Source organism: Arvicanthis niloticus, chromosome X, assembly GCF_011762505.2.
Source record: "Arvicanthis niloticus isolate mArvNil1 chromosome X, mArvNil1.pat.X, whole genome shotgun sequence".
Lineage (NCBI taxonomy): Eukaryota > Metazoa > Chordata > Mammalia > Rodentia > Muridae > Arvicanthis > Arvicanthis niloticus.
The window spans coordinates 28,683,622-28,710,547 of record NC_047679.1 but is presented as its reverse complement, the minus strand read 5'-3'; the positions used below and the strand labels follow the sequence as shown (position 1 = coordinate 28,710,547).

The 26,926-nt window shown below is 39.7% G+C and overlaps 1 protein-coding gene across 8 annotated transcripts in view; it reads left to right on the top strand.

The window, feature by feature from the left end:
* Adgrg2 (adhesion G protein-coupled receptor G2) overlaps positions 1-26,296 on the top strand; it is a 113,451-nt gene extending 87,155 nt beyond the window's left edge. For 7 of the 8 annotated variants that reach the window (XM_076918194.1, XM_034485306.2, XM_034485308.2 and 4 more), the window contains 16 exons: positions 33-127; positions 940-1,006; positions 5,531-5,931; positions 7,500-7,662; positions 8,514-8,670; positions 9,903-10,046; positions 11,048-11,170; positions 11,837-11,882; positions 11,989-12,092; positions 12,896-13,017; positions 14,207-14,475; positions 16,251-16,350; positions 17,267-17,550; positions 19,899-20,000; positions 21,036-21,188; positions 24,601-26,296. In XM_076918194.1, the coding sequence (XP_076774309.1) occupies positions 33-127; positions 940-1,006; positions 5,531-5,931; positions 7,500-7,662; positions 8,514-8,670; positions 9,903-10,046; positions 11,048-11,170; positions 11,837-11,882; positions 11,989-12,092; positions 12,896-13,017; positions 14,207-14,475; positions 16,251-16,350; positions 17,267-17,550; positions 19,899-20,000; positions 21,036-21,188; positions 24,601-24,785 (2,515 nt within the window). In that variant the 3' untranslated portion in view covers positions 24,786-26,296. The remainder of the gene's footprint in view (positions 1-32; positions 128-939; positions 1,007-5,530; positions 5,932-7,499; positions 7,663-8,513; positions 8,671-9,902; positions 10,047-11,047; positions 11,171-11,836; positions 11,883-11,988; positions 12,093-12,895; positions 13,018-14,206; positions 14,476-16,250; positions 16,351-17,266; positions 17,551-19,898; positions 20,001-21,035; positions 21,189-24,600) is intronic. The other variant, XM_076918195.1, reaches the window with a different exon arrangement.
* Positions 26,297-26,926: the final 630 nt, after the last annotated feature.

The window sequence follows — 26,926 nt, the reverse complement described above, 5'->3', positions numbered from 1 at the left end:
AACATCCTGGCTGTATACGTTTCTCTTTGCAGCACGTTAAATTGTACATTCACAATAAAACTGAATGAGACCATGAATGTGTGTGCCATGATGCTTACTTTCAAAAGTGTGCAGATTCGGCCAATGGGTAAGATGTCTCTGTGGCTGCACTCTTTTTCATATGAATTTTGATGGAGGGCTCTGTGTAGAGTATTCATTCAATGGATTGTGGCTAGGTCTTGTCTGATTCATTTTTAATTGACAAGTAAGCTATGTGTATTTATGTGTACACTGATGTTTTGTTGTACATTGTAGAATTCCTAGGGCAGACTATTTACCATGTGCTTTACCTTGCATACTTACATTTTTCTTTTTGTGTTGGGAAGACTTACATTTTACTCTCAATAATTTCCAAGTATGTAAGATATTAACTACAATCACCATGTCACAAAATAGGTCTCTTGAAGTCTAACTGAATTTTGTGTCTTTTAGCCAAAAAGTCTCCAGTTTTCTCCTTTTGTTTCATCTGGTGACTCCCATTTCACTCTCTGTTTCTATGAGTTAGATCTTTGTAAATTCCACAAGTGAGTAAGAGCATGGGGTGTTTGTTTTCTATACCTGGCCTATTTCACTTAAGCTAATTTTCTTCAGGATATATTTACTTCTTAATCCTTCTTTGGAGTTTCTAAAGAGAGACTGACCTTGCAAGCACATAACCAAACAGAAAAGAATGTTGGTCATTCAATAAGCAATTTAGCAAGATGTGTGTGTGTGTATGTATGTATATATGTATATATATATGTCAATATCAAACACAGTCAATAAATTTTGCCACTGATTCTAGACAATTACTCTTTGAAATCACAGCCTGTCAGTGTGATAATCATATATTAATCTGGGCTTCTATTTTTCTTTATTCTTAACCATGCATTTTCTTCTTTTTCTTTTTGTCTCCTTTAGAACAGTGCTGCTGTTCCCCCAGGACTCCCTGTCCTTCCTCACCGGAAGAGTTAGAAAAACTACAGTGGTATGTAACAAATTTGCTGAGCTTCTCATAAATAAATAAATCACAAAACAAATCAATCAATCAAATCAAATGTGATAAAGTGATATATACATATAACACTTAATCCCCATGCTAGCCAAGGATAGTCAGAATTTTCAGACTGGAGAAATTTCAGGCGTTCAGTTTTAGAGAAAATGGTTTTCTGTTCTGTGGAGCTTTCATTTGGTATGCTGTCTTCAAACTGTTTCTAAATCTTGGCTACACACTGGAATCACTGGGTGAGCCTTACAGATTTTTATAGCTGGGTATGGTATACTTTTGTGGTGCTCTAAGTGTTGATGGTTGATAGGGTCTCATTCTGGATGTCATAAGTGAGCATTGGAAGATTTTGAATGAAGGGCATGTGGAACTCTGTTGTTTTGCTGCCTTTCTATAAGCCATATATTAGCTCAGATTTTGGTTTTTAGAAACACTGATTCCCAAACACCACCCTCAGAGGTCTGGGGTGGAATGATCTGAGATATACTCTGAGTATTTGGTATTTCTAGTGTATTTGTATTTCAGCCTGGGCTGCATAGAGTAAGACTCTGTCTCAAAAAAAAAAAAAAAAAAGTAAAGGTGGTAAAGACACTTTGGGCGGTTTTTAACAATTAAAATTGAGAATCACAGGCTGGGTGGTGGTGGCACCACATGCTTTTAATCCCAGCAGTCAGGAGGCAGGAGGCAGGAGGCAGGAGGATATCTGTGAGTTCCAGGCCAGTCTGCTCTACAAAGCAAGTTTTAGAGCTACACAGAGAAACCCTGTTTCAAAAAAAAAAAAAAAAAAAAAAAAAAAAAAAAAAAAAAAAAAAACAAGAGAGAGAGAAAAAGAAGGAGAGAGAGAGAGAATATTTTGTTAATCTCCATCTCCTCCTTATCTTTTTCCTCTTTTTTGCCTCTTCCTTTTTTTACTTTACAGAATATTTTTTGTATAGTCAAAAAACAATAGTCACAGCATTTTAAAAAACACATACAGAACCTTTGCATATATATCATGACTTCTGGATTTGTGTTTTATGAGATTACTATGTGTACAAAATGTGTGTCTCTGCATCTATATGTGTTTCTCATGCTTTTTGGCTCTTTTCTTCTGGTTATTTGTTTGCTTTATCCTGTTCTTTTTTCTATTTTATTTTATTTTTTATTTTATTATTGTACTTTAGATGTCTGGAGAAAGGATGTGGATCTGGATAGGAGGGAAGGTAGGGAGAACTGAGAGGAATTGAAGGGGAAAACTATAATCAGAAGATATTGTGTGGAAAAATCTATTTTCAATAAAAGAAAAAACATACATAATTTAAAATGGGAACAGAAGGCCCAGTGTAGTCTGTCAGTCCAATATGGGTCATATTTTTGGGATATGTTAAAACAACAGGCTCAAAGAATAATTAAAAGTCTCTAACAATCTGTTATATTTTTGCAATAAAAACTTTAGATATACCTTACTGAGCTTAACATCTACTAATCTAGAGTTTGAGAACTATTTAGGGATTATGATGTTTGGAGGTGTCAGAATCAGAGCAAAAGGCCATCACTCTTAACACAGCACCCATACCCTCTAATGGCTGTCCATTCAGAGACACTAGCAAGAAGCAGGCCATAGAAAGCAGGGAAGAATTAGACCTGTGCCTGGCTACATATTTATGGCTACTCACACACACACACACACACACACACACACACACACACACACACCATGTCATTCTCTAGCTATACATCTATGTTTATTCTAGAGCAGGTACTTTTCCACCTTCAAAGTCTTAGATGAAATGGTGGAATCAACTAATCTCTGTAAATTTGCACATTAGAAAATAGATTTGATCAGTCTCAACCATTTCCAAATGCATCAACCCCTGAGCATTTTTGAAATGTGTATTGTGGCCCAGTAAGTCTAGGGAAGAGCCTGAGATTCTTCATTTCTAGCAAAATCCTGGAGGAGGCCAGTGTTGCTGTCCCCTGAGCCCCAGTCTGACATAGATGTTTTATTTTAAGACAAGGCCTCATCATGTAGCCCTGACTGTTCTGGAACTAGTTCTGTAGACCAGGCTGGCCTCAGACTCACAGAGATCTATCTGCCTTTATCTCCCCAGTGCTGGAATTAAAGGTGTGTACTACCACATCTAGTTCTTTAACCCAGCTTTGAAGACTAAGGATACAGGCAGTAGAGCAATGCAATGATGTTCAACCATTGTCTTATGCCTCAATCACTGGGGAATTAAAAAAGAAAAAAACACTTCTTACCTCCTACCTTCAGTGAATGGTCTGGCATAGCACAAGCTTCTGACTTTTTAGAAACCCTTTAGTGAGAGGATTCTAATGTGAAGCCAAATGTGGTAACTACTGAGCTAGAACTGTGTGGACATTGGGTCTTTCAAATATTGGTTCTCAAGATTAGAAGAATCACATGGGGCACTTTGAGAACATGCTTTGAAAACGCCCTTTCCAGGGCGCTCTATGTTTAGATTTAGGTGGTGATGACTCAGATCTATATAGATGTAGCATTCATCAGGTGCTAAATTCAAGGCAAATACCCTCGACTGCATATAGGCTTCACCTCTGCCAAGAAGACCATTCAAAACATGTCTGTGCTCAATCCCAGAAATTGCGACCAGCTGTACAGGAGAGACATCTAGACACTAACATGGAAGAGTTATTTCCTCTTTGACTGCTCTGTAATTTACTTGGGTGCTTCACTCAGTGGCTGGAGGGCCAGGACTAGTGTGAGCAACAGGAATCCACGGCAGCCTCTTTATTGCTGAGCCCTATGGTGGGAGCCTGGAATAGGTGTCTGGCTTCTGCAGGCTCCTTGTATTCTGAAGATAATCTCATGTACATTTTCCAAGGCACTGTTGTCACAGCTTGGCCAGATGGATTGCTATATAGTATATGATGTAAAGAAGAACATCTCACTGGCATGGAGTAAATTATCCAGAGGGCTCTCTTTGTCTCCGTGTCTATGCCTTTCTGTCTCTCTGTCTCTGTCTCACTCTCTTGCTTCCTCTGAGACAGGGCCTCCTGTCTTAAACTCACTAATTTTACAGTGACCAAGCAGTCAGTGACCTTGAACTCTAGATCCTCCTGTCTCTACTTTCCAAGTGCCTGGATCACCAGTTTATGTGGTGCTTGGAGTGAAACCCGGGCATCATACTTGCCAAGCATAAGCAAGCACGCTGCCAACTAAGCTACAAATCCACTCCACTGGCATCTCTTTAAAGTTATGCTCATCTAATGCTCCACAATATAATCACCCTCCCTCCTCTTGCCTAAGAGAAGCTCTGTGAACAAATTCCCATTGGTTTTCTGTCTCCATCTAAATCTGGGTCTATCTGAGACAACCCTGGGTTTCTATTCGTCCACTCTAGTTGCTCTTCCCTAATATGTCCTAAGACATATTGATCCTGTGCAGATAGTAGGTGAATTCTTAACCTTTCATGTAACCAGGAAACTCAGCTGAGAGTTTAGAAAATATATGTGCCTGACACCCCTTACTCTCTGTCCCAGGACCAACTGAATGAGACAAGAGTGTAAGCCACAGAAACCTATCTTTTCTCTATCTCTTCTTCTATCTACTTGTCTTAGTTTCCTTATTGCTGTAACAAAATACCTGATAGTGGCCATTTAAAGAGAGAAGTGCTTTATTTTTGCTTTGCAGTTTAACGATGGATATTGTTTGTCAGGACAGGGCCAGCACAAGTGTGAGGAGGCTGGTCACACTGCACCCACAATCCCAAAGCAGAGAAAGATGAGAATTCGGATCCTCAGCTTGCTTTCTTCTTTGTTTCTTTAGACCCCCCCACCCCGGCCCTGGTCTGGTGAAATCAACATTCGGAGTGGGTCTTCTCTCCTCAGTTAAACCTCTCTGGAGACACCCTCACAGACATAGGGTGTCTCCTTGCTGACTTTAAATCCAATCAAGTTGCAATATAGTTTGTTTGTCTGTCTGTGTGGATATGTTTTTCAAAGTTTTTCTAATAGAGTTCATATATAGCCAAGGTTGAGTATCACTGAACCAAAGCAACGTTAAAAGGTAAATGACTTACCAGCCAGAGATTATCTCTTTGGATCCAGTTTGATTCATGTTTTCATCTAATGAATTTCTTGATCACTTACCATGTTCTAGTGACCACTATACCTGGATATAATGGTATGAAATTGGTTAAGACAGATTTCTAGTGTGATGAAACCAGTTGAGTTATGGGACATTTATTATCTTTCCTCCAGGAACACAGAGAATGTTGCAAGATCCTAGATTACGTGTGGCATAGAGCTCTAGAGCATTGAAAAATCAGTGAACCAGAACTGGGGTTTGTAAAATAATGCTAGTATCTCTCCCCAGAAGTCTGAAGGAGACAGGGACAGAAGCCAGTGCCAGAAGCACACAGAATGTGAAGTAGCCAGTCTTTAGAGTGAAACTCTGTTAAGTTTGTGGTACCGGGCAGCTGCTGGGGTTGAGTCCTCTTGTACCTTACTGGTGTCTTATATGTATCTCTCTCATTTTTCCTTTAGTGATCTGAAGGATCCCATTGTCTGTCTTGCTGATCAACCACATGGCCCACTGTTATCTTCTTCCAGCAAGCCTGTGCCAGTTATACCTCAGGCCACCATTTTTTCCCACTTTACTAGTGACTTCTCTTTGGCTGAACCCCTTGGTCATGCCCTTATGACCCCACACACACCCTCTCTGGCACAAGAGAGTCACCTTCCATCTCCTCAGCCTACAATCCCCCTGGCTTCCAGTCCTGAGAGTGACTTGCCTGTTCAACCTGTAGTGGTTTCTTCCTCTTTGCCCCAAACTGATCTTTTCTACACCCTGTCACCTGTGCAGTCCTCCATTCCCTCTTCTACCACACCATCTCCATCTGTCCCTGAAAAAGTGGTCACCATCAGCATACCTCCTGGTGAGACAGGTAAATATGAGAAGCCAAGCTGATCATGGGGCTGTTAGAATTTGGGCTTCCTAAAAAGCTTACAAATCAAAAATACACAGTAAGACTTTATTAAGCCATTCTTCTGAACCATTTGGAAGATCTAGCCTTTAACCTCAAATCCAGCAAAAGCTAAAACAGTTTAGCACCTCCTGACCTATTCTCCATGAGGATAGATAAGTCATACTGGGTGTCCTTGGCTAGGAATAGTATTAAATGAGAAAGCCATGGAAACAAAGGATTCCCAGGAGCCATGTAAGCTTAGTGGTATAGGAATAAAGAACAGAGGGAAAGGAACAGAGAGTATTCCAGACTCTCTGGAACTTTAGTTCTGGGAGTATGAAACAAGCTTTCCTTTTAAAACTGGAGATTGGAGACAAAGCCTAGCTTAATGTATTAGTAGTTTGGAGCTCAGGTTATGGCTTCTGCCTCCTCTGCCATCAGGCCAGCATCCACAGAGAGATTTGGAGCATCTTCCAAGTGACTTACTATTTCTCCTAATAAGCACTGCTCTCAAATTATCTTAAAATAAATGTGTAAATTTTAGGCAGAATTATGGAATCATAGTACAAAAGAAGGTTTAATGGCTGGATAAAAAAAGTATTATTAGAATTCATTGTCCTGAGTCTACAATGATTATTTTCCCATAGCTATTCCCATTGACCCTTAGGAGCAATCTTAGAGGCTACCCCAAAAGCCATCAAGAAGACCCTGAACCTAGGGTTCTACTCTTAGGGCAACAGAAATGAAGCAACATATGCCTACAAGATGTACATCAGAGCATAACCTAGTAGCTAAAACGTAGATAAACCTTATTGGCTCCATAGAGAGAAGTGATTATATAAGGCATGCTACTTCAACACAGTGTCCTTTGCTCAATGACGTGGGCCATTAGAATAGCTGTACAAAAGTCTGGGGACACTTTCACATTTTGATGTGAAGAGGTAAAGGCCCAACAATAGCTAGTTAAAAATATTCCATTTTCATAATAGTATAGATACACATGGATATAGACCAGAAGGGAATATGCAAAATAAGAAATCAGATATTAGTAATAAAATTATGAGACATTTTTATATTTTTAAAAACTAAGTTTGGCCACCACTGATATGTTATGCATTCCCTGTAGTTTCACCATCTCAAAAATGTCACATGAAGAGAATCATATAGGACATGTCTTTTGAGTTTGGATTTTTTTTCATTTAACATAATGTATTGTACAACTGGAGAGCCACCCTGTTGTGGAAAGCATTGGTAGCTAATTTCTTTTTGTCACTAAATAATGTTCCACTATGGACATAACACAGTTTATCCATCCATTTTCCAGTTCATGGACATTTGGATTATTTCTCATTTAGAACTATTATGAAAAAGGATACTATGAAACATCACAACTAAGTCTTCTAAATACATATCCTTCTTCTTTTGGATGCATACCCAAAAGTAAACTGACCACATCATGGGATGTGTTTATCTTCAGAAGTGACTTTTGCATCATGCATTGCATAACATGACTTTGTTTTTGTTTTTTGTTTTTGTTTTTGCTACAGTTTTCAACACTAGCAGTGTTCCTGATCTGGAAGCCCAAGTATCTCAGATGGAGAAAGCTTTGTCTTTGGGCAGCTTAGAGCCTAATCTTGCAGGTGAAATGGTAAACCGAGTCAGCAAACTCCTTCACTCTCCACCTGCCTTGCTAGCCCCTCTAGCTCAAAGGTATGACTCTGCAAACATAGGGGTATATTCTGTGTGTTTCAGAGATGAGCTATGCTACCTGAGCTTTCCATTTCGAATGAGTGAGTTTATTAAGGATGTAAATAGCAAAAGTAAAAATAAGTGTTGAGTAGCAGATAGAGAGAAGCAACAGATAGCAAATCGTCATTAAATTGAGGGCTCAAAACATCCAGCAGAGACAATTGACTGAAGCAGCCCAATTAAGAAAGCAAGCAAAAGGTAACAGTTTCATATTGGTGACTTACAAACACCTAGCAGAAAACAACTGAGGCAGCCAACTAGATTTCTCAGTTGAGGAGGTCAGGGAAGAGGGCCCTCTTTGTCATCTCCATAGATGAGTTTCCAGCCTCCAGTTCTTGCTATAGGCATTTTAATATTATGGGATAAGCAATAGTAACCTGGATTGGAAATAGTTCTCCTTCAAGCTCTTCTCAATGACACAATGTTTTTTTAATACCCTTAGCTACATGCTTTTTTTCTTTTCTCCCTGTTAAAGCGTCAGAGAGGCAGCCTCAGCCTATCCCAGGAAAAGGTTCTAAATAACATTTTGGAGAACACTTGAAATAAACATGCTGGAGTCTAGAACAGGAGGGCCCTCCTGCTCCAAGAGTTCCCTTTCAACAATGTTTAATGAAGATGTGGCAACTTACCTGTATAGTGTATATTACAGGTTGCTAGGAGGATCCCCTCAAATATCAAAGATACTTGTTTATGTGACTAGTGATAGCCAAGTATTTGCCCCCAGGACTAGACTCAGAATGACATCCATTCTATATTAGAATGGGGGAGAGAGAACGAGAGGACTAAATTTAAACTGCCAACTGTCTTGACAGGTTACTAAAAGTGGTAGATGCCATTGGCTTCCAGCTGAATTTTTCATCTACATCTGTCAGTCTAACTTCACCTTCTTTGGCTCTCGCTGTGATCAGAGTGAATGCCAGTAATTTCAATACAACGACTTTTGCAGCCCAAGACCCAGCCAATCTCCAGGTACAACAATCTAATTTCTTACAGAAACAACATTTTCTTGGGTATGATTGGAGCCCCTGCTGTGCTCCCAAAGGAGGCAATTACTGTTGATTATCAGGAGTTATATTTACTATTCAAAAGATTAAATATCTGACTCCTTTAAATCTAGCACTCAGGAGATGATGGCAGGTGGAACTCTTTTGAGTTCAAGGCCAGTCTGGTATACAGAGCAGCCAGTGAGGCACCACAGAATAATAAAAAAGACATTGCTTTTAGGAGCTGAGATGGGACTCAGTGGTATAGGGCATATTTTGTGTGCACGAGGTCCTGGAGTCAACCCCCAGCATTCAGAAAAATATACAATTTGACTAGATAGTCTTGTACCCATGTTAACCCTTTAGTAACTGGATAGTGGAAAGTGTGTGTGTGTGTGTGTGTGTGTGTGTGTGTGTGTGTGTGTGTGCAAGAGAGAGAGAGAGAGAGAGAGAGAGAGAGAGAGAGAGAGAGAGAGGTTGTGAAAGTCTCTCTTTGTGTGTGTGTGTTTGATATATGGTAGGAAATGGTATCTTCATGAAGGAATACTAGGCAGTTGGGTGACCTATGCATGGAGATGAATTTCAACATTTTAAATTTTTATAACTACACTATGTGTATAATAATGCTGAAAATCAATCCTGCTTCTAGTGCTTTCTGCCCACCCTTTAGTAGTGGCTCTCAACCTTTCTAATGCTGCGACCATTTATTACAATTCCTCATGTTGTGGTGACCCCCACCATAAATTTTTTTCATTGCTACTTTGTAACTGCAATTTTGCTGCTGTTATGGATTGTAATGTAAGTATTTAATGTGCAGTATATCTGAAATGCAGCCCTCAAAGGGATCAAGGCCCAACAGGTTGAGCACCGATGCTTTAGAGGGACTGGGGGCTAGAAACGCTAAAGTAAAACAAAGTCTTGTTTTTTAAGGTCTTCATTGTATAAGCACACCGCACAGATGCTCATGGTGACTGCCCTAGCACTTGCTTACTGACTTGGTGTGTGAACTGCTGTGGTCTCCTGGACCCTGCAATGGTCTCACTCTTTGACCATTTCTATGTGTCCTTAAAATGTTTCCTTTCCTGCTTGGAGGCTTCACTCAACCAGAGACTTAGAGGCAGAGCTGTTTTCTAGAGCAATCTAGATCAAGGCCCTTCAATTTTGATCACCTCACTGTATCAACTCAGACACATTTACTATCTCTTACTTGATCTCCAGGTTTCTCTGGAAAGCCAGGCTCCTGAGAATAGTATTGGTGCCATTACTCTGCCCTCATCACTGATGAGTAATTTGCCAGCTAACGAAGTAGAATTGGCTTCGAGAATTCAGTTCAATTTCTTTGAAACACCCGCCCTGTTTCAGGTAAAGTTGCTACTTATTGGTTTTGATTTGGGTTTGGTCTGGAGGTAGGTGACTTAATTCTGCTTAATCATCACATATTCTTAAGCCTGCCACAAATCAAATGGAGTGTTGAAACCCTGTAGTTAATTTTTATCCACTCCCTACTCTTCCTGATGATAGATAACTAGCAATTACCAATTCATTTATAGGACTCACAAATGGCTAAGCTCTGCCCTACAAACTTGCAAGTGTTGACTCTTGTCTTAATCAGGGTTTCTATTCCTGCACAAACATCATGACCAAGAAGTAAGTTGGGGAGAAAAGGGTTTAATCTGCTTACACTTCCACATTGCTGTTCATCACCAAAGAAAGTCAGGACTGGAACTCAAGCAGGTCAGGAGGCAGGAGCTGATGCAGAGGCCATGGAGGGATGTTACTTACTGGCTTGCTTCCCCTGCCTTGCTCAGCTTGCTTTCTTATAGAACCCAAGACCACCAACCCAGGGATGGCACCACCCACATTGGGCCCTCCCACCCTTGATTGCTAGTTGAGAAAATGCCTTTACAGCTGGATCTCTTCGAGACATTTTCTCAAGGGAGGCTGTTTCTCTGTGATAACTCCAGCTTGTGTCAATATCAGCCAGTACAACTCTAATCCCTATCTTGGGAGGAAGGAACCTACTCTTACTCCATTTTACAGATTAGGTAATGGAGACACTGGGAGATTCAATCAGTAGCTTGCTCTAGGACACAAGATTTAAATGATTCATGTTGTGTCTCCCTTTAAAAATTCATGAGGTCCTTTGTGTCGGCTGTACACTTCAACTTAGTATTTAGAGCCCTGGGATGGAATAAGCCCTGCTTCTGGTTGTTCTCTTGAAAAAGTTACTTTACTACATCACAATTTCTGACCTAAATTGTAAGTAATGTGAAGTCAAATAGTTCTTAGTGTCCTTCTAGACATAAATCCCCCTCATCATATTTCATTTCCATTTTTGTCTTGCTGCTTCTTTGTGGTGCTAGGACCCCTCCCTGGAGAACCTCTCTCTGATAAGCTATGTCATATCATCAAGTGTCACAAACATGACCATCAAGAACTTGACAAGAAACGTGACAATCTCACTGAAGCACATCAACCCAAGTCAGGTGAGGAGATGCCTGTCTCATACAGACTGCTGGTAGGGCATGGCTGGAGACAGGCGATGTGTGTAAGACCACAAATTGCTTGTTGCTCTACAGAATTTTGACCTCCCAAATCATTTCATCTTTGACCATGTAGTTTCTGAGGCAGACCAATGCAAAAGCAAGTTCATAGCTACTGCTGAGTTTCACTGTGAGAAGAGCCGTGACTGCAGATTTGACTCTCACTTCCAGACACCTCATCTCATATGGAGTTTCAACTACAACTTCACTTCTCAGAGTGTGCTCTACAGACTTGCAACATAAGTGTCACCTGAGAGTTGACTAGACTTGCAAAGGCTTGGGTTCCACCCCAGGCCCACTGAGCAGAATGTATTCCCTGCCCCTCGGAGCTAGGGATTGAACTCATACCCTCACCAACTAGGCAAGTGCTCTACCACAATGTGTGGAGTGTATGTATATTTTTTAAACAAGTCCCTAAGGTGATATCTATGCATAATTGATATTTTAAGAAGCACTGACTTGTACTGGGCTCATTTGCCTCTTAAGAATCACATAAAATAAGTCTCCAAAACTCAAGCATAAGATTATGAAGTTAAAAATATCACTGATTTTCCCAATTGCTTTTAAGTGCAGTAAATTAATTAGCTATGACTTATCTTTCTGCTACAGGATGACTTAACCGTGAAATGTGTATTCTGGGACTTGAGCAGAAACGGTAGGTTCCAATTTTAAACTCTTTCAAGGTCTTAGTGAGGGAGTGGGGAAGTTGGTAAGTCACTGTGCCTTGCTGATGGGACAGATACTGCTCTTGATGTCAACAGGTGGCAGAGGAGGTTGGTCATCTGATGGCTGTTCCATCAAAGACAAGAGGATGAATGAAACTATCTGTACCTGTAGCCACCTTACAAGCTTTGGCATCCTATTGGTAACATTCCCATACTCAGTGGCCTTAGATTCTGGGTCTGAGGGCTAGCTGGACATTATATCAGATCATCTACTGTACTAGATGACTGGATATATAAGCAGAAAACATAATAATATTGTGGCATAGTTATACACCAAAGAAACCACTCTTTTAATAACCAATATTTGAATGTAGAATACAAGTATTTTTTCACATTCTATTTTCACATTTGTAGTTTCTCTTTTGCATAGCAAGAGATTCCTATTAGAATGGGCAACACAAATTATTTGCCTATTGATACAGTTAAAATTTTTATAAAATACTCTGACAAAGATTAATGTTGTTATTATTATTTTATACTGCTACCCAAGTGCTCTACTACTTAGCCACACCCCATCCTTAAATGATCTCATTTAAACTTCCCAGCATTCCTTTAACACGGGTCATTTTATTGCAATTAGAATTAAGACTCATGGTATTTGTTCACAGGAGTAAGAGATAATAAGAGCCAGGAGCCAAACATCAGTCTTTAGGCTCCTAATCCAGGGCTTCCCCAGTGCACTATGGTGCAGTGGTCAACTATATGAGCTTCTGGAGTCAGGCAGACCTCGATTTGAATCCTGTTTCCTCCACTTCCTAGCTAGGATCTCAGGCAGGTTACTGGAACTCCTTATCTTTACCTGACAGTGATTGTGCCTATCTTATAGATGGGTTGAACAGACTGTGAAACTATTTATGGATACTTAGTATATTCAACAAGCACAATAGTGATTCTTATGTATTTGAAATGGTTTGATCACTGAAAGCAAAATTTTGTTTCCCAGGACCTATCTCGGACATCTTTACCACCAAGTCAAATGATGGCTCTGACATTTATCACATATATTGGCTGTGGGCTTTCATCAATTTTTCTGTCAGTTACTCTTGTAACCTACATAGCCTTTGAGTGAGTATCTACAACTGGACGTTAGGTTTATAAGATGCAACTCTCACCTTCAGCACCAAAATGTATTATTTAAAAACCCTTTCTTCAGCCTGTCCTGTCCTTTATACCTACCTGATAGAATGAATGTCTGGGTATGAAATTTATAAGGTGTTGGTTTATATGCTTCTGCCTTCCCCTAGTTTGTGAGCTCACTAGGGACTGTGCCATGATCATCTTTGTACCCCAAATGGGTGCCTGGTACATCATCAGAAGTTAGTGGAGGAGAAAAGGGACAGTGATTGAGATTCAAGAGGTTACAGTTTAAAAGGGATCATACCAGAAGGGTGCCTCTTACCATTTTTAGGGGGGAATCCTAGTAGATGAATTAGCTACATTTCCCTGTGACATTACCTTTAGCAATAATTTAAACTCTTCTTTCCATGATCTGAATTTAAGTGATAGCGTGAGATGATATGGGAATCTGACCATATATTTGAAGAGCTGAATATAGCAGCCTATTATGTGAGAAGAACAAGCAATACTTCTAGAAATTGTTCAGGAGAAATGAGGTGGCTCCTCCTTGGTGTCGATTACACACTGTTTAAAACTGTGTGTCTTTAGTCCGTGTGTAAAAGATCCTACAGAAATTCAGACACATTTTCAGAGCTATTATCTCTTTAGTTGCTTCTCCTGTTGAGGCTGTTGAATACCTGACAAAAACAAAGTATGGACAGAAAGGTTTATTTTGGTTCGTACTTTGAAGGTTCTGTTCATCTTGACAGGGGTGTAAGGATGTCACAGCATCAGGAACTGAGAATGTTGAATGTGGGGTGCTCAGACCACTTTCTCCTTTTTATTCAGTCTAAGGCCCAACTCGTGGAATAGTGCCATCCACATTCAAGGTGCATTTTCCCACCTTAGTTAATCTACTCCGACCCTCAGAGCTGTGTCCAGATGCTTATCTCCTAGGTGATTCTAGGTTTTTGTTTTTGAAGTTGATGGTCAATATTCATTCTCACAATTTTTCAGTTTAGATTTTTCCTTTGTTGTTGGTTTTAATGTCCCCTATACACTCAGCCACTCTGAGAGAAAATCTATGCATATCAGCATAAGCTAATGAATAATTCAGTTAAAACTCTGAGACAGCTGAGGAATATTCTTATACAAAGTTTGGCAGGCTATAATGCTGTATTTTGTCCTTTCATTTTAGAAAGATCCGGAGGGATTACCCTTCCAAAATCCTCATCCAGCTGTGTGCTGCCCTGCTTCTGCTCAACCTGGTCTTCCTCCTAGACTCCTGGATTGCGCTGTATAATACCCGAGGTTTCTGCATCTCTGTGGCTGTATTTCTTCACTATTTTCTCTTGGTCTCATTCACATGGATGGGCTTAGAAGCATTCCACATGTACCTAGCACTGGTCAAGGTGTTTAATACTTACATCCGAAAGTACATCCTGAAATTCTGCATTGTTGGCTGGGGTATGTATAAATTTGCTTGAATGTTGCCTGCATTTTCCCCCAGTGTTCTGATTTTTTCATCATGCAGAGACTTGGATCCCACTTGGCAACTCTCTAAAGGAGCTTTGGACTCCTCATAGGCTGTGTTGTCTCCAGAAGAATCTCGCTGAGTCAGCAACCAGATCATTTCCCAAACTCTACATTCTCCTTCCCATTAAGTTCACAGCTCTTGGTGGCACTTAACAGTGAGCTTGGTTCTGGTCTCTTCAGTGAAAAAGAGTAAGCTGGTGCTGCTTTCTCCTAAGAGTCCTCTAGATAATCCACAAGTATGTAGTGCCCTATTCTTTATGTAGTTTCGCACTTCATTGAAGATAAGCCAGTGAAGCTAGCAAGGCAATTAGCAGCACCCAGGGAAAGATCCTGGCTCTAAATCATGGTGTGGCATACCCCCATTTTGCAAGGCTAGATCACATCCCAGACTGGCTTTTTCATTCTTTATGGATATCTTTTTCACTGGATCACAACCATCAACACTCCAAAATTCCCTCCTCTTCATTCTAAACAGTTCCTCTTGAACAACAGGACTGTAAACCTTTCCTTACTTGTCCACCTTTCTGTCATTGTATCTTTATGAAGAATAACAAAACACAATTTCCCTCATTTGTCCCCAAAAGAAAGTTATAGCTCCAGGTATTTGGGTAGGAATTGTATCTTCTTTAGAGAAAGCTGAAATGCCAGTTATCCTTGTCAAGGACAGTCTCCTCCACTTCCATAGCTTATGTACATCTTTGACCCCGAGGATCTAACCAAAGGCCATGAACATGCTAGGTAAGCACAATGATCTGCAACTTTAGCCTCCAGTATTCTGTTCTTTAAAAGAAATGTCTCATTAGGAAACCATCATGCCAGTATCATTAGAGGTGCACATAAATTAAAATAAAGAATGCATTTGAATGTTTCAGGCACCTCAGGCGATCTATAAAAGGAGTTGTTGTAGTCATCATCATCATTATTGTTTTATTTACTAGAGCAGTGATGCTGACTGACTGGTCTGTGTAAAGTGTGGGGTGGCAGCACAGGGTTGGTGAGTGGTGGCATGGACATCTTTGAGGCACCTTTTCCTAGCAAAGAAAGCACTTTGAACTGTCACGAGCACTCTTTTGTTGTGCCTCCTTTTAGCAGAAATACAAATGGACCCCTGAGAAAGCCAACAACATAGCAGTCACCAGCCGAGAGTCAGGGAAGACAGCCTTTTCCATTCATCATTAGGCTCCAAATAATCAGTTGAGGAATTGTAGTTGTATAATGAAAGATTCACTGGGAGTTGCTTACTCTTAAATTTACAGTGCAGACATGAGTGAGTTCATGGTGGTGCTAGCTGCTCCAGGAGAGAAGCCCCGAGATCACAGTACTTCATTTCCCACTTGTCTGTGTCCCAGGTGAAGGGAAGGAAGGCTTATTTATAAACCCCAGTAGATGGAGACTCTGCCTCAAGACAGAGCTTCCAAGATTGCTCTGGGTTTCAGGGGGAAAAAATGGAGGACTCTGCAGGTAGTTTCTAGGGAACAGGACCACAGTGGAACAAATCACTTCTGCTTATAGCCTACTAGCCAAAATTTTGTTCTGGCTGCTAATGACGGTCAAAGCATCCATCCATAAAAAATGAATAGAAACTGATTTGGTGACTAGTTAATCAGTCTCTGCTATGCCACGGGAGGGAAAATAGAATGATCTCCAGGTGTTTTTTCATCTCCTTTGTAGTCAGAACTGTGTGATTGATGTTTCCCATGTTCCAGGAATACCAGCTGTGGTTGTGGCCATCGTCCTGACTATATCCCCAGATAATTATGGGATTGGATCTTATGGGAAATTCCCCAATGGCACACCAGATGACTTGTGAGTACCAATTCATCTTAGAGAAGGCCCAGGGAACTAGAAAATTAAATTCCTCAAGAAGATGGAAGATATAATCAGTCTGTGGGGCTACATCTATCATCTTAATAAAATTTTAAATTATTTTTAACAGGAGCTGTCATCACCATGTGTAATGAGATTAGCTAGTTGAAAATACCACACTACTATTAAGTAACAAATTAGGAGGAATTATTCTGAAGAAGTATACAAATTAGGGCAAAATATATTAAGACTTTTAACTGCTGATAAAAATGAAATGCTCATGACATTATATTAATAAATACATACAATTTTGGATAACTATAATTTACACAAGTGAAGATCTAAATGTTTCAAAAATGGTTTTGAGCCAGGTAGTGGTGGCACACTTTAATCCCAGCACTTAAGAGGCAGGGTAAGGCAGATCTCCTTGAGTTTGAGGTCTACCAAATGAGTTCCAGAATAGCCAGGCCTACACAGAGCATCTCTGTCTGGAAACATCAAAAATATTATTTTTAAAGATTCATTTTATTTATGTGGATATATGTGGATATATGTGTGCTACATGTGTGTGTTTCTATGGAGGCCAGATAGGGAGTCAGATCTCTTGGAGCTGAAATTACAGGTAATTGTGAGCTGGAGCTTGGGTCCTCTAGAATAGCACCAATTGCTCTTAACCACTGAACCATCTCTCCAGCTTCAAAAATATTCTCAATTAACAAGTATCCTAAGATAAACTACTAGATTCTGTTCCCCAGAGATATAAATGATTGTGGAGAAAAGCAGTTTATCTTTTTTTGTTTTGTTTTTTATTTGAAAGGGAAAAACGTTTTTATTGAAACATTTACTCAGTTCATCCCTTGGAGCAAACATATTTTCGCCGTTATAATGTTTTCCTCCTCTCTTCTTCCTCATCCAGTTGCTGGATCAACAGCAATGTGGTGTTCTATATCACGGTTGTGGGATATTTCTGTGTGATATTTCTACTGAACGTCAGTATGTTCATTGTGGTCTTGGTTCAGCTTTGTCGAATTAAAAAAAAGAAGCAACTGGGAGCTCAACGCAAAACTAGTATTCAAGACCTCAGGAGTATCGCTGGCCTCACATTTTTACTGGGAATTACTTGGGGTTTTGCCTTCTTTGCCTGGGGACCAGTTAATGTCACCTTCATGTATCTCTTTGCCATCTTTAACACCTTACAAGGTAAGCACCACAACATTAAATATGAACCCAGAGTCCAGTGGAAAATAAAAATATCACTACTAAGAAAGTACCTACAAAGTGCCCTATTTAGTGGCTGAAAGTGTACTCTTTTCTGAACCAACTTATTGCTGAGAATAGGAGCTTTGAGGTCCTTAAAAGAAAGGCATTTTATTAATTTTGAGCAATGGTGATTTTTTTTTCTTTTATCCATCTTCATCTCCTTGGATAAACTGTATTGAGAGAATCTGCCAATGACTTGGCATTTTCTTGTTTCCTTCCTTTTTATTTTTTAAACTAATTTATGAAAGCAGAACCTGCATACAAGAAAAACCCAGATACCATGTCACTATGAGAGTTCTCCACTTGGACCTTGGGCTTAGGTTTGAGGTTTTGATTTAGAAACATAAAATGATAATGGGAAGATAATCAACAAACCCAAGTAGCAGTGGTCTTGGCCATGGGCTGCCCTGAGCATGCCTGGGATAGGCACGAAGGGTCTCCTTGACTTCTGAGCTTCTCATAATGTAATAAAGCCCATCACTTTCATTTTGGGACCCTAACAGTTGTATTCTTTAGAAGGACCAAATGACTAATTCCTTTTGGAACAATATCATAAAAGTCTTGTCAGCTGTTAATTTTTAATGGAAGTGCTTTGGCATTAAAAGCCCAGTAGGCTAATAGGTTTACATTACAGAAACAATAAAGAATTGTCCCTTGGCTTCCCCTTCTTCCAACTCCTTTCCATTACATTCTTCTCTGCTTGTTTTCATGTTGCTTTTGCCTCCCATACTACCCTCCTTCAGGAAATATCAGGAAATAGATGATTTTGCTGGTTTTCATGAAATTCCTCCCAGAAGTGTAATTCTAATACTTAACTTGGTCATAGGTTCTTATTTTATTTACACACACACACACACACACACACACACACACACACACACACACACCTACATATGGCTGATATTTTTATCTACAACATACCAGTCCCTAAATTGTTTTATCCAGGTGTTATACTGTGTGGTATTAAATATAAAACAAGAGAAGATAAGAAAATTATATCAAAGGTTTCTGTTTTGTTTTGGGTTTTGTTGAGGAAGTGCTTTTCAGGCAGAGTATAGCCTTCATGAATTTATTTAGTCATGGCTTCTATGGGATTTACCAGATTAGCCTCAGATACACAGTGATCTTCCTATTCTGCTAATCCAGTGCTAGGATTACATAGGCATGTGTCACAACCTTTGGCTCGAGAAAGGTTTTATATCCTAATAATGGGATACTAAAAGTAATAGATACTTTAAAGAAAAAACATGCTATGCAAATTTATAGTAATCATTAACATGAAAGCTATGTACCTCCCCTCATGTGGTTTAAGAATCTAGCAAACTTGACTTTTTTTCTCAATTTCCACAGTATTAGAATATAAATGACTAGAAGTTATTTGCTGCTTCTGTAAAAGGGAACTAAGGCCTAAAGATACGCTGTGTGTAATTTTGTTCTGGTGCATATATCCATCCATCCCTCCCTCACACACGTTGTTTCTCCATGCATGCAAGCAAGGAGCCTTCTAGGGTAGCACTGAGCAAAGGTGTGCCATGTCCACCAACCCTTGAGGCTTCCTCATATATACCCCATAAGAAGCAAATCTGGTGTTTTAAAATGAAGATAAGTAATCGTTGGTGGGGGGGAGTGTATTCAGAATTCATCCATAAGGTCCACAAATATTTACTAGCAAAATCCTTGGGGGTCTTAGCAGTGACAGTGCTATGTAAGGGTTTCTGGGAACAGTGGTGGGCAGGAAGTAACTCCAAAGGCCTGCTCACATCTGTAGCTAGCTTTCCATGCTGTAACACCCTTGGGCCTTGAAGAGAGGCAGGAAGATGGTGGATACATAAATCCAAACACTGCAGACTTGATGATCAGAGCAGAAGGACTCAAGGACCCAAGCAAGGAACCTGACATAGAAAAGAGATACCTGAGACTCTGGAGAAGCTTACATTTGACAGAACTTGGAATGAGGTTGCAAAACCAGGGGATCTGAGAGGTGGGAGCTGAGGTTTCAGATAGGACCCTGAGAAGATGGCTTTTGTTACCTGGACAGGGAAGAATGAGAGCAAGACCTGGGGCAAGAGATGTGAATTTAGCTGTGGAAATGAAGTTCCATGTATGAGCACTGTATCTTACAAAGTTCTTCATTTAAGCTTTGGATTTTAGATATTTTGTCCAATTTATAAAATTTCACCTTGTCCATAACTGCCAAAGATGTCCTCTTTTGTGCAAAACAAATCCCCAAGATTCAGGTTTTATGTGAAATTCACTGTATAATGGTTTGGATTTTTTTCTCCCTTTAGGGTTTTTCATATTCATCTTTTACTGTGCAGCAAAAGAAAATGTCAGAAAACAGTGGAGGCGGTATCTTTGTTGTGGAAAATTACGGCTGGCTGAAAATTCGGGTAAAATTTGCTTTCATTTTTTTTCTTCTCTTAAATCTCAAGAAAATAAATGTGTACATTAAGATGAAAGCAATCACTGCCAAGGAGTTGTCAAATCTGGAAAGTGGAGGAACACAACATGCGCAACAGAAAACGCTGTTCAACATTACTGGGTAAAAAAGAAAGGGAGGGAGAGAGAGAGAGAGAGAGAGAGAGAGAGAGAGAGAGAGAGAGAGAGAGAGAGAGAGAATTGCTACCTGAGAATTTTGTGAGCAAGAAAGTTAGTAGACTGAATGCTTCAGCAATGAAGCGACAGTGACGTTTTTAGCATTTGTTTCCTATGGAGTGCATGGTTTTCATTTCTCAACGTAATTTTTAATATTTTCCTTCATAACATTTTAAGGCTTGACTCACCCCTTTCTCCACAGGTCCAAGTTGTCAGTGGCTTTATTTGTTAGCTGGCCAGACTTTGTATAGAAGCTTTGGCATACATTTGGTTATTTTGAAGTTCTTTTCACATATTCCCGGTTGGCTAGCAGAGCAACGGACTCATTGTTTTTTCTTTTTTCTTTCTCTTTAAAACAACAACAATAAAGTCCTGTTTGAAAAACTAGCTTCCTTCCGCATGAATAAAACCTTTCAGTGCCTGATAGGTACTGCAGTCTATATTTAGAAAATGGCAGTATGTGTAGATCAGCTGTTTGTATGGATTCAGGAACAATTACCAGGCAGAGTTGACTTATGTTCTTTTGAGGGCAGAGGGAGAGGCTCTGGGACACTTCCTAAATTGGTGGCTATTTCCAGACAACCCACTTAGCTCAGCCCTTAGTTCCAGGAGGACACAGGTTCTTCTTAATGAGGCAGTCATTTGCAAGGTAAATACTTGCAGTGGAGCTGAAGGCGCCCTTTATAATGACAGCTTGTAAAATGTGTGAGTTCTCTACAAGATCTTGAAGTGAGAATTCAATTGCTAGAACTTGTTACACTGTGACCTATCTCTTGCATTTGAGCTTCAACATAGTGCCCTGTTTTTCTGTAATGCTTATTCTGCTGTAGACTGGAGTAAAACTGCTACTAATGGTTTAAAGAAGCAGACTGTAAACCAAGGAGTATCCAGCTCTTCAAATTCCTTACAGTCAAGCTGTAACTCCACTAACTCCACCACACTCCTAGTGAATAGTGATTGCTCAGTGCACGCAAGCGGGAATGGTATGTATGTCTGTCTCCATATAGTGTGTTTCAAGCCAGTGGGTTTTTTTTTTTTTTTTTTGAGGTAGTTCTTTTTGCAGAGCAAACTGGAAGATTACACCTATGGCTACTAGATCAAAATAGAGTTTTTGGTAACAGACAGAACATATTTATAAATTCAAATGTATTTATTTTAGAGCAAATAACAGAATGACATTAAAAAAAAAAAAAAGATTCGGTTTTCCATCATGGGAATTGACCATAACCTAAAAGAGATTTTATGTTCAAATTCTAATTTAAATATTGCCCAAAGGTTTCATTCAGTACTGCACTGTTTCTGTAAGAGCAGTACCTCAATTACCAAGCAATATGTTTTTTTTAAAAAATTCTATCTATTAGCCATGTATATATATCTTTAGCACTTTGAAACCTTCCTGTTTTTCTCTTTTTATGTTTGTTTACCCTTTCCCACAAGGTGGCTGCCTTGTGACGGCACCCAAGTCCCCATGAATATATCAAATGCTGGAAGATGGATTGTGAGCAATATTGGTCACTATCTGTGTCACTCATACATGCAGCTGTGCTTCTTTTACTCATTAAGTCTAGACTTTCTAGCTAAAACTTCATTACATTTCCTTTCTTTCCAAGACTGGGCTCTTCGTTACTCATAAAGCTTATCTTACTTGTGTTTGCCTTCTTCTGCTTCTTAATATACCTTTTGCATTTTATTTAAAAAAAAAAAAAAAACCCTTGTGATATGCCAGTACATTTCTCCTTCCAATGAACAGTTGGCCTCTAGCCATTGTTTTAAGATATTAGTTCTTTCCATTACTCACTCAGATCAGTTTGTGAGACGGTTCAAGTCTCAACCAAATAGATTTTTTTTAGTCTCATAAAGATGAGGGCTTCTGATAGTTTGAGTTTAAAGAATACAATTGGCAGTTGTCTGGGGAGATGGCTCAGCGGGTGCCACACAAGGGTGAGGACCAGATCTCTGGAACACACTTAAAAGCCTGATGGGTGTGGTGACCTTGCTGTAATCCTAGCACACAAGAGGCAGATGGAGATGGAAAACAGCTAAGCAAACTGGCTAGCCAGACTAACTGAAATGGCGAGCTCCAGATTCAGTGAGAAACTGTGCTTCAACACAGAGAGTGAAGAGTAATCCAGGGAGATACTCTCCATCAACCCCAGGCTTCCACATGCATGCACATTAATTACATGTGCATTTGTGCACTCATATGAGCTTATATACATGCTAGTATGCACATGTATACATACCACATATGAAATTTTACACAAAAAAGATACAACAGAAGTCCTTGACATCCAGACCTTTCAATCTCAGGCACAGGTGACATATGGGACTAGATAACTCTTTTTAGAGAATTACAAGATGTTGAATAGTATACTTAGCCTCTCTACCAAGTAGAACCAGCACAGTTCTGCCCCCAAGTTGCAGCAAGCAAAAATGCCCCTAGACAATGTCCTCTATGGGAACAGGTAATAAAGTCTTCTTTGCAAAGCACTGCTGTAAAAGATAAGAAATTGCTGTCTGGTGCTGGAGAGATGGCTCAGTGGTTAAGAGCACTGACCATCCTTCCAGAGGAACTAGAATCAAATCCCAGCACCCACATAGCAGCTCATAATTGTCTGTAACCCCAAGATCTAAGATCCTCATACAGACATACACATTCGGGCAAAACACCAATGCACATAAAATGAAAAAATTAATTAATTAACATTTTAAAAAGAAATTGCTGCCATGTGGCCTTATATCCTCACTGTCAATACCAAGATTAAAGTTCTGGGAATTATGCCAACTTGCCATATGAGGAATGATTCATTGTAGGTCCCTAGAATAAAGACAGGGAGATGAAGACTGGTTACTTAGAATGAGAGAGCAAGTTGAAAGGCGTGTGATTAAAGGATTGAGCTGGATCATCCAGAAGCCTTAGACTCATGTATGTGTTGGGGGGGGGAGGGGGCTCTTGATCCATAGCTAGAGTTTTCCATCTTCTGAAAAGGGCTTGGAGGTGATACTTCACCTGCCTAGCACTAACAAAAAATGCTGTCATTCTTCAGGGAATCATTTTGTAGAAGCAGGTCCATTTTGGCACCACTGTTTGACACAGCTAGTTTTGATATTTGACAGTAAATAGGGCACTTTGCAGTCAACAGAATGGCTAAGTGTTTCCAAAATAAAAAATAAAAAAGATAATGTGCCTGTCAGAAGGACATCTCTGACTTGTCAGCCCTCACCCGGGATGAGGAATGGCACTGGGAATTTAAAAAAAGAAACTGGCAGCTGAGAGCTTTATTATACTAGGACAAATTGTTCCTGCAACCAAAACGTCCTCAAACCAAAATGCCTAAGTCAGAACAGCTGCCTCAGACAGGCACACGCCCAGTTTGAGCTGTGGCACAGATGGAGCTGTGTTAGCCACACCCACTGCCTCTTTTGCATAAACGTGACACATATTTCAGTTATTAGCTTCCTTATAGCCATTAAAATTAAGTATACAGGGCCACGAGCTAACACTTTGGAAGCAATCTCAAGTGTTCCATCCATCACTTTTGAGCTATAGAAGTTAGGCAGGGCATTTAATTTCTACCTTTGTCTTAACATCTGTGAAATGGCATCATAAATAGCACCTGTCTCTTAGCCTTAACTATGTGAGACTATGTATGATGTGTAGTGATGTTTTCATCATTATTGTGATTGTATCATGAAATAACCAATAGACTTATTATTCAGCTTTGCACATGGCCTTTCAATGATCAAAAAGATGGTGCTAAGTAGCTAAAAGCTAATGGATGCTGTGCCCTGAGGTTCCAAGGCTGCTAATGATAGGGAAGCCTAGGTCTCAATCACAGTTACCACTGAATACCCTGCTGTCCCCCTCTTAGGTTGGAATCAATGGCTTCCTCATGGGAAGCTGTGCTATTGGGATTGTCAGAAGAGATATTTAGAAATGGCTATAGAGAGATGATCTCGTCTTGCCATGACTGTAGCTGGTTGCTTTGAGCTTGTCTTCTAATAGAAAATTTCATTTCATAGGACTCATAGGGAAGCAGGAGCCTATGTGGTTCCCCACAGGATCTCTGCTAATCTTAACTATTATTGTAGGTTATCTTATACACAGTTTAATTCAATGTGTTCAATTGAATTACATCTTAGGTAGTGGGACCTTGAAAATAAAAAATACCTTGCTTTGACTGTTTCCGTTTTTAAAAACTGTCACAGGAATTTTGTTTCGGATCAACCTCCAACTTGTGCTTACAGTCACTGGCCTTAGGGAAGGAATACAAATAAAATATGAAAACATTTCTGGTGTTCCTATTTAACATTAATGTGAAGATGATACTTGCTTGGTCGTGAGTACTTTCTGTGGATCCTTCATGAGACCGACTTTGATATTCTCCTATCTAGGCAATGCATCTACCGAGAGGAATGGGGTTTCTTTCAGTGTTCAGAATGGAGATGTGTGCCTTCATGATCTCACTGGGAAACAGCACATGTTTAGTGACAAAGAGGACTCCTGCAATGGTAAAAGCCGGATGGCACTCAGAAGGACTTCAAAGCGGGGAAGCTTACACTTTATTGAGCAAATGTGATTCGCATCTTCTAAACTCAAAGCATGATGTTGATGGTGTGAAGTGTCCAGTTTTCCTTTTACGCAATGTGAGATGTATGAAAATCGCTGGTTTTCTACTCAGCAACCTTGAAAGGAACATAAGCTAATTGAGGGCAATAGTTATTATCGGAAGAAGAAACCATGAGATGATTATGGTTTCTAGACATTTGCAATTTGGTTTCTTATCTCTCATTTGCTAGGGGATTAGTGTTAAAACAACAGAATAAGATCCAGGAGAAGAAAAATGAAAGTTTGTTTTCAGTCACCTTTTAAAGAGGCTGTTATCCTTGCTAACAGCCTAGAAAAAAAAGAAAGATGTTTACTTCAGTCTGTTGGTGAGTTTAGTTGCGCATTCCTTTTTTGTATATAAACTAAATTCTAATGATCCACATGTCAAAAATCTTAGCTCTACCTTTTTATATTTATTTTCTACTGTGTAAATTTATTCTTTTGTAGAATCATGGTTGCATCATCTTCTCTAATGTGATCACTTACCAGTGACTTCTAAACCTCCTTTTGGAGTTCATATAGGATGTGAAATTCAGAAACTTCGCTGAAATCTAGAAATAATGATAAAGGCAGACTGAACAATTATAAATAGACAGTGCCACAATTAGCTCAGAAAGTGCCTTTGAGCAATCAAGAAAAGGTGTCCCCACTGGGCAGACACAGCCTTATGAGCTTATGGTTTGGGACACAGTGGGACCGCATTTTAGCCTGATGATCCTCTTGGGTACCTTATGCAGGGAATGACTTGTATGACTATATTTGACATTAAATAGTGATACCAATGGCTAGACTTCATCCCTAATGATCAGATTATAGAATCTCTACACCATGGTTGTTAGAGGATAAAACTGTAATCTAAACCATGTTGGGAAGATTGTGAATGTGGAAAAGATATACACTGCCACTTCTCCAATACCCAGAGCCTTTCAAAAGAGGGGATCTGGAGTAGGATTACTTTTCAAGAGTGTATATATGGCAAACAAATTAGGTCTTTAAAAGACAACTGCATGGTACGTTATTGTTGCAACTGCTACATTCTGGTTCAGTCATACTTGTATCTATTTTTAAAAACATGTCAAATCTTGAAGCGTGTACAGTGACAAGGGGGAGCAGCTACTGGGAAGAATGAACTATCCTGTGATATTGTTGTTTGTATGTAATAATATATATCCAACTCTGATTGTCCTAGTTCTAGAGGGCCTATCCTATTTCTCACCGATACCCACTTGAGTGGTGCCTGAAGCAGTGTGTTTATTAGGAACATTTCAGAATCAATCATTTAGTTAGGTCTTTCACTAAGGCTCCTTTGCATATATTTCAAGTAAATGTTGTATCCCAGACTAACCACAGTAGTAACATCTGTTTCTGTGTGTGCTCATTTGTCTTTGCAAAAATTTTTCTCCAAATTATTTAATTATTTTGTATTTATATGTTACAATTGACAAAACTGTTAAAAAATCAATAAAATAAATTTGCAGTTAAGTCCTTTAAGTTTGGTTTGCAGTCTCTTCTCCCAATCCCCACCCCCGGGCAGCATGGTATGGAATGGTAGGATATACCTTCTGAAGATTTGGACTGTGGAATTAGAACATGGCTTGTCCTGCTTCATGAGAGTGGTTTCCAAGGACTATGCTCTATTTTATCTTACTCTTTCAAGAGCTACTCTTTAACATGTGTAGCCACTGACCTTTAGAAAATGTATGAAACTCAGTTCAGTCCCCATCCAAACATCTGCTTCCTCAGTCTCCAGCAGTGGGGTTTCAGGAGACTGAAAACAAGATCCAAGTGCCTTTGTACATAGTAATAGATATCCAGCTCTGATTCTTCCTAGTCCCAGAGGATCTGTACTGTTTCTTGTGGTGCCTCAAGCACAGTGTGTTTATTAGGAACATTTCAAAATTCTTCAGTTAGGTCCTAACTAACTACCATCCGCTAGTTAGCATGTGGAAGCCACAACTGGGGAAAGCAGCCTTCCCACGGATGAAAACTGTCTGAGCAATCTCTCTTTCTAAGCTCCTCAGCTCCTACAAAGAAGCCATTGATTGGGAAGGTGATGAGACACTCTTGATTTGAGGGTAGGGGTAAGCAGGGGAGGGATGAGACCTTTAATCT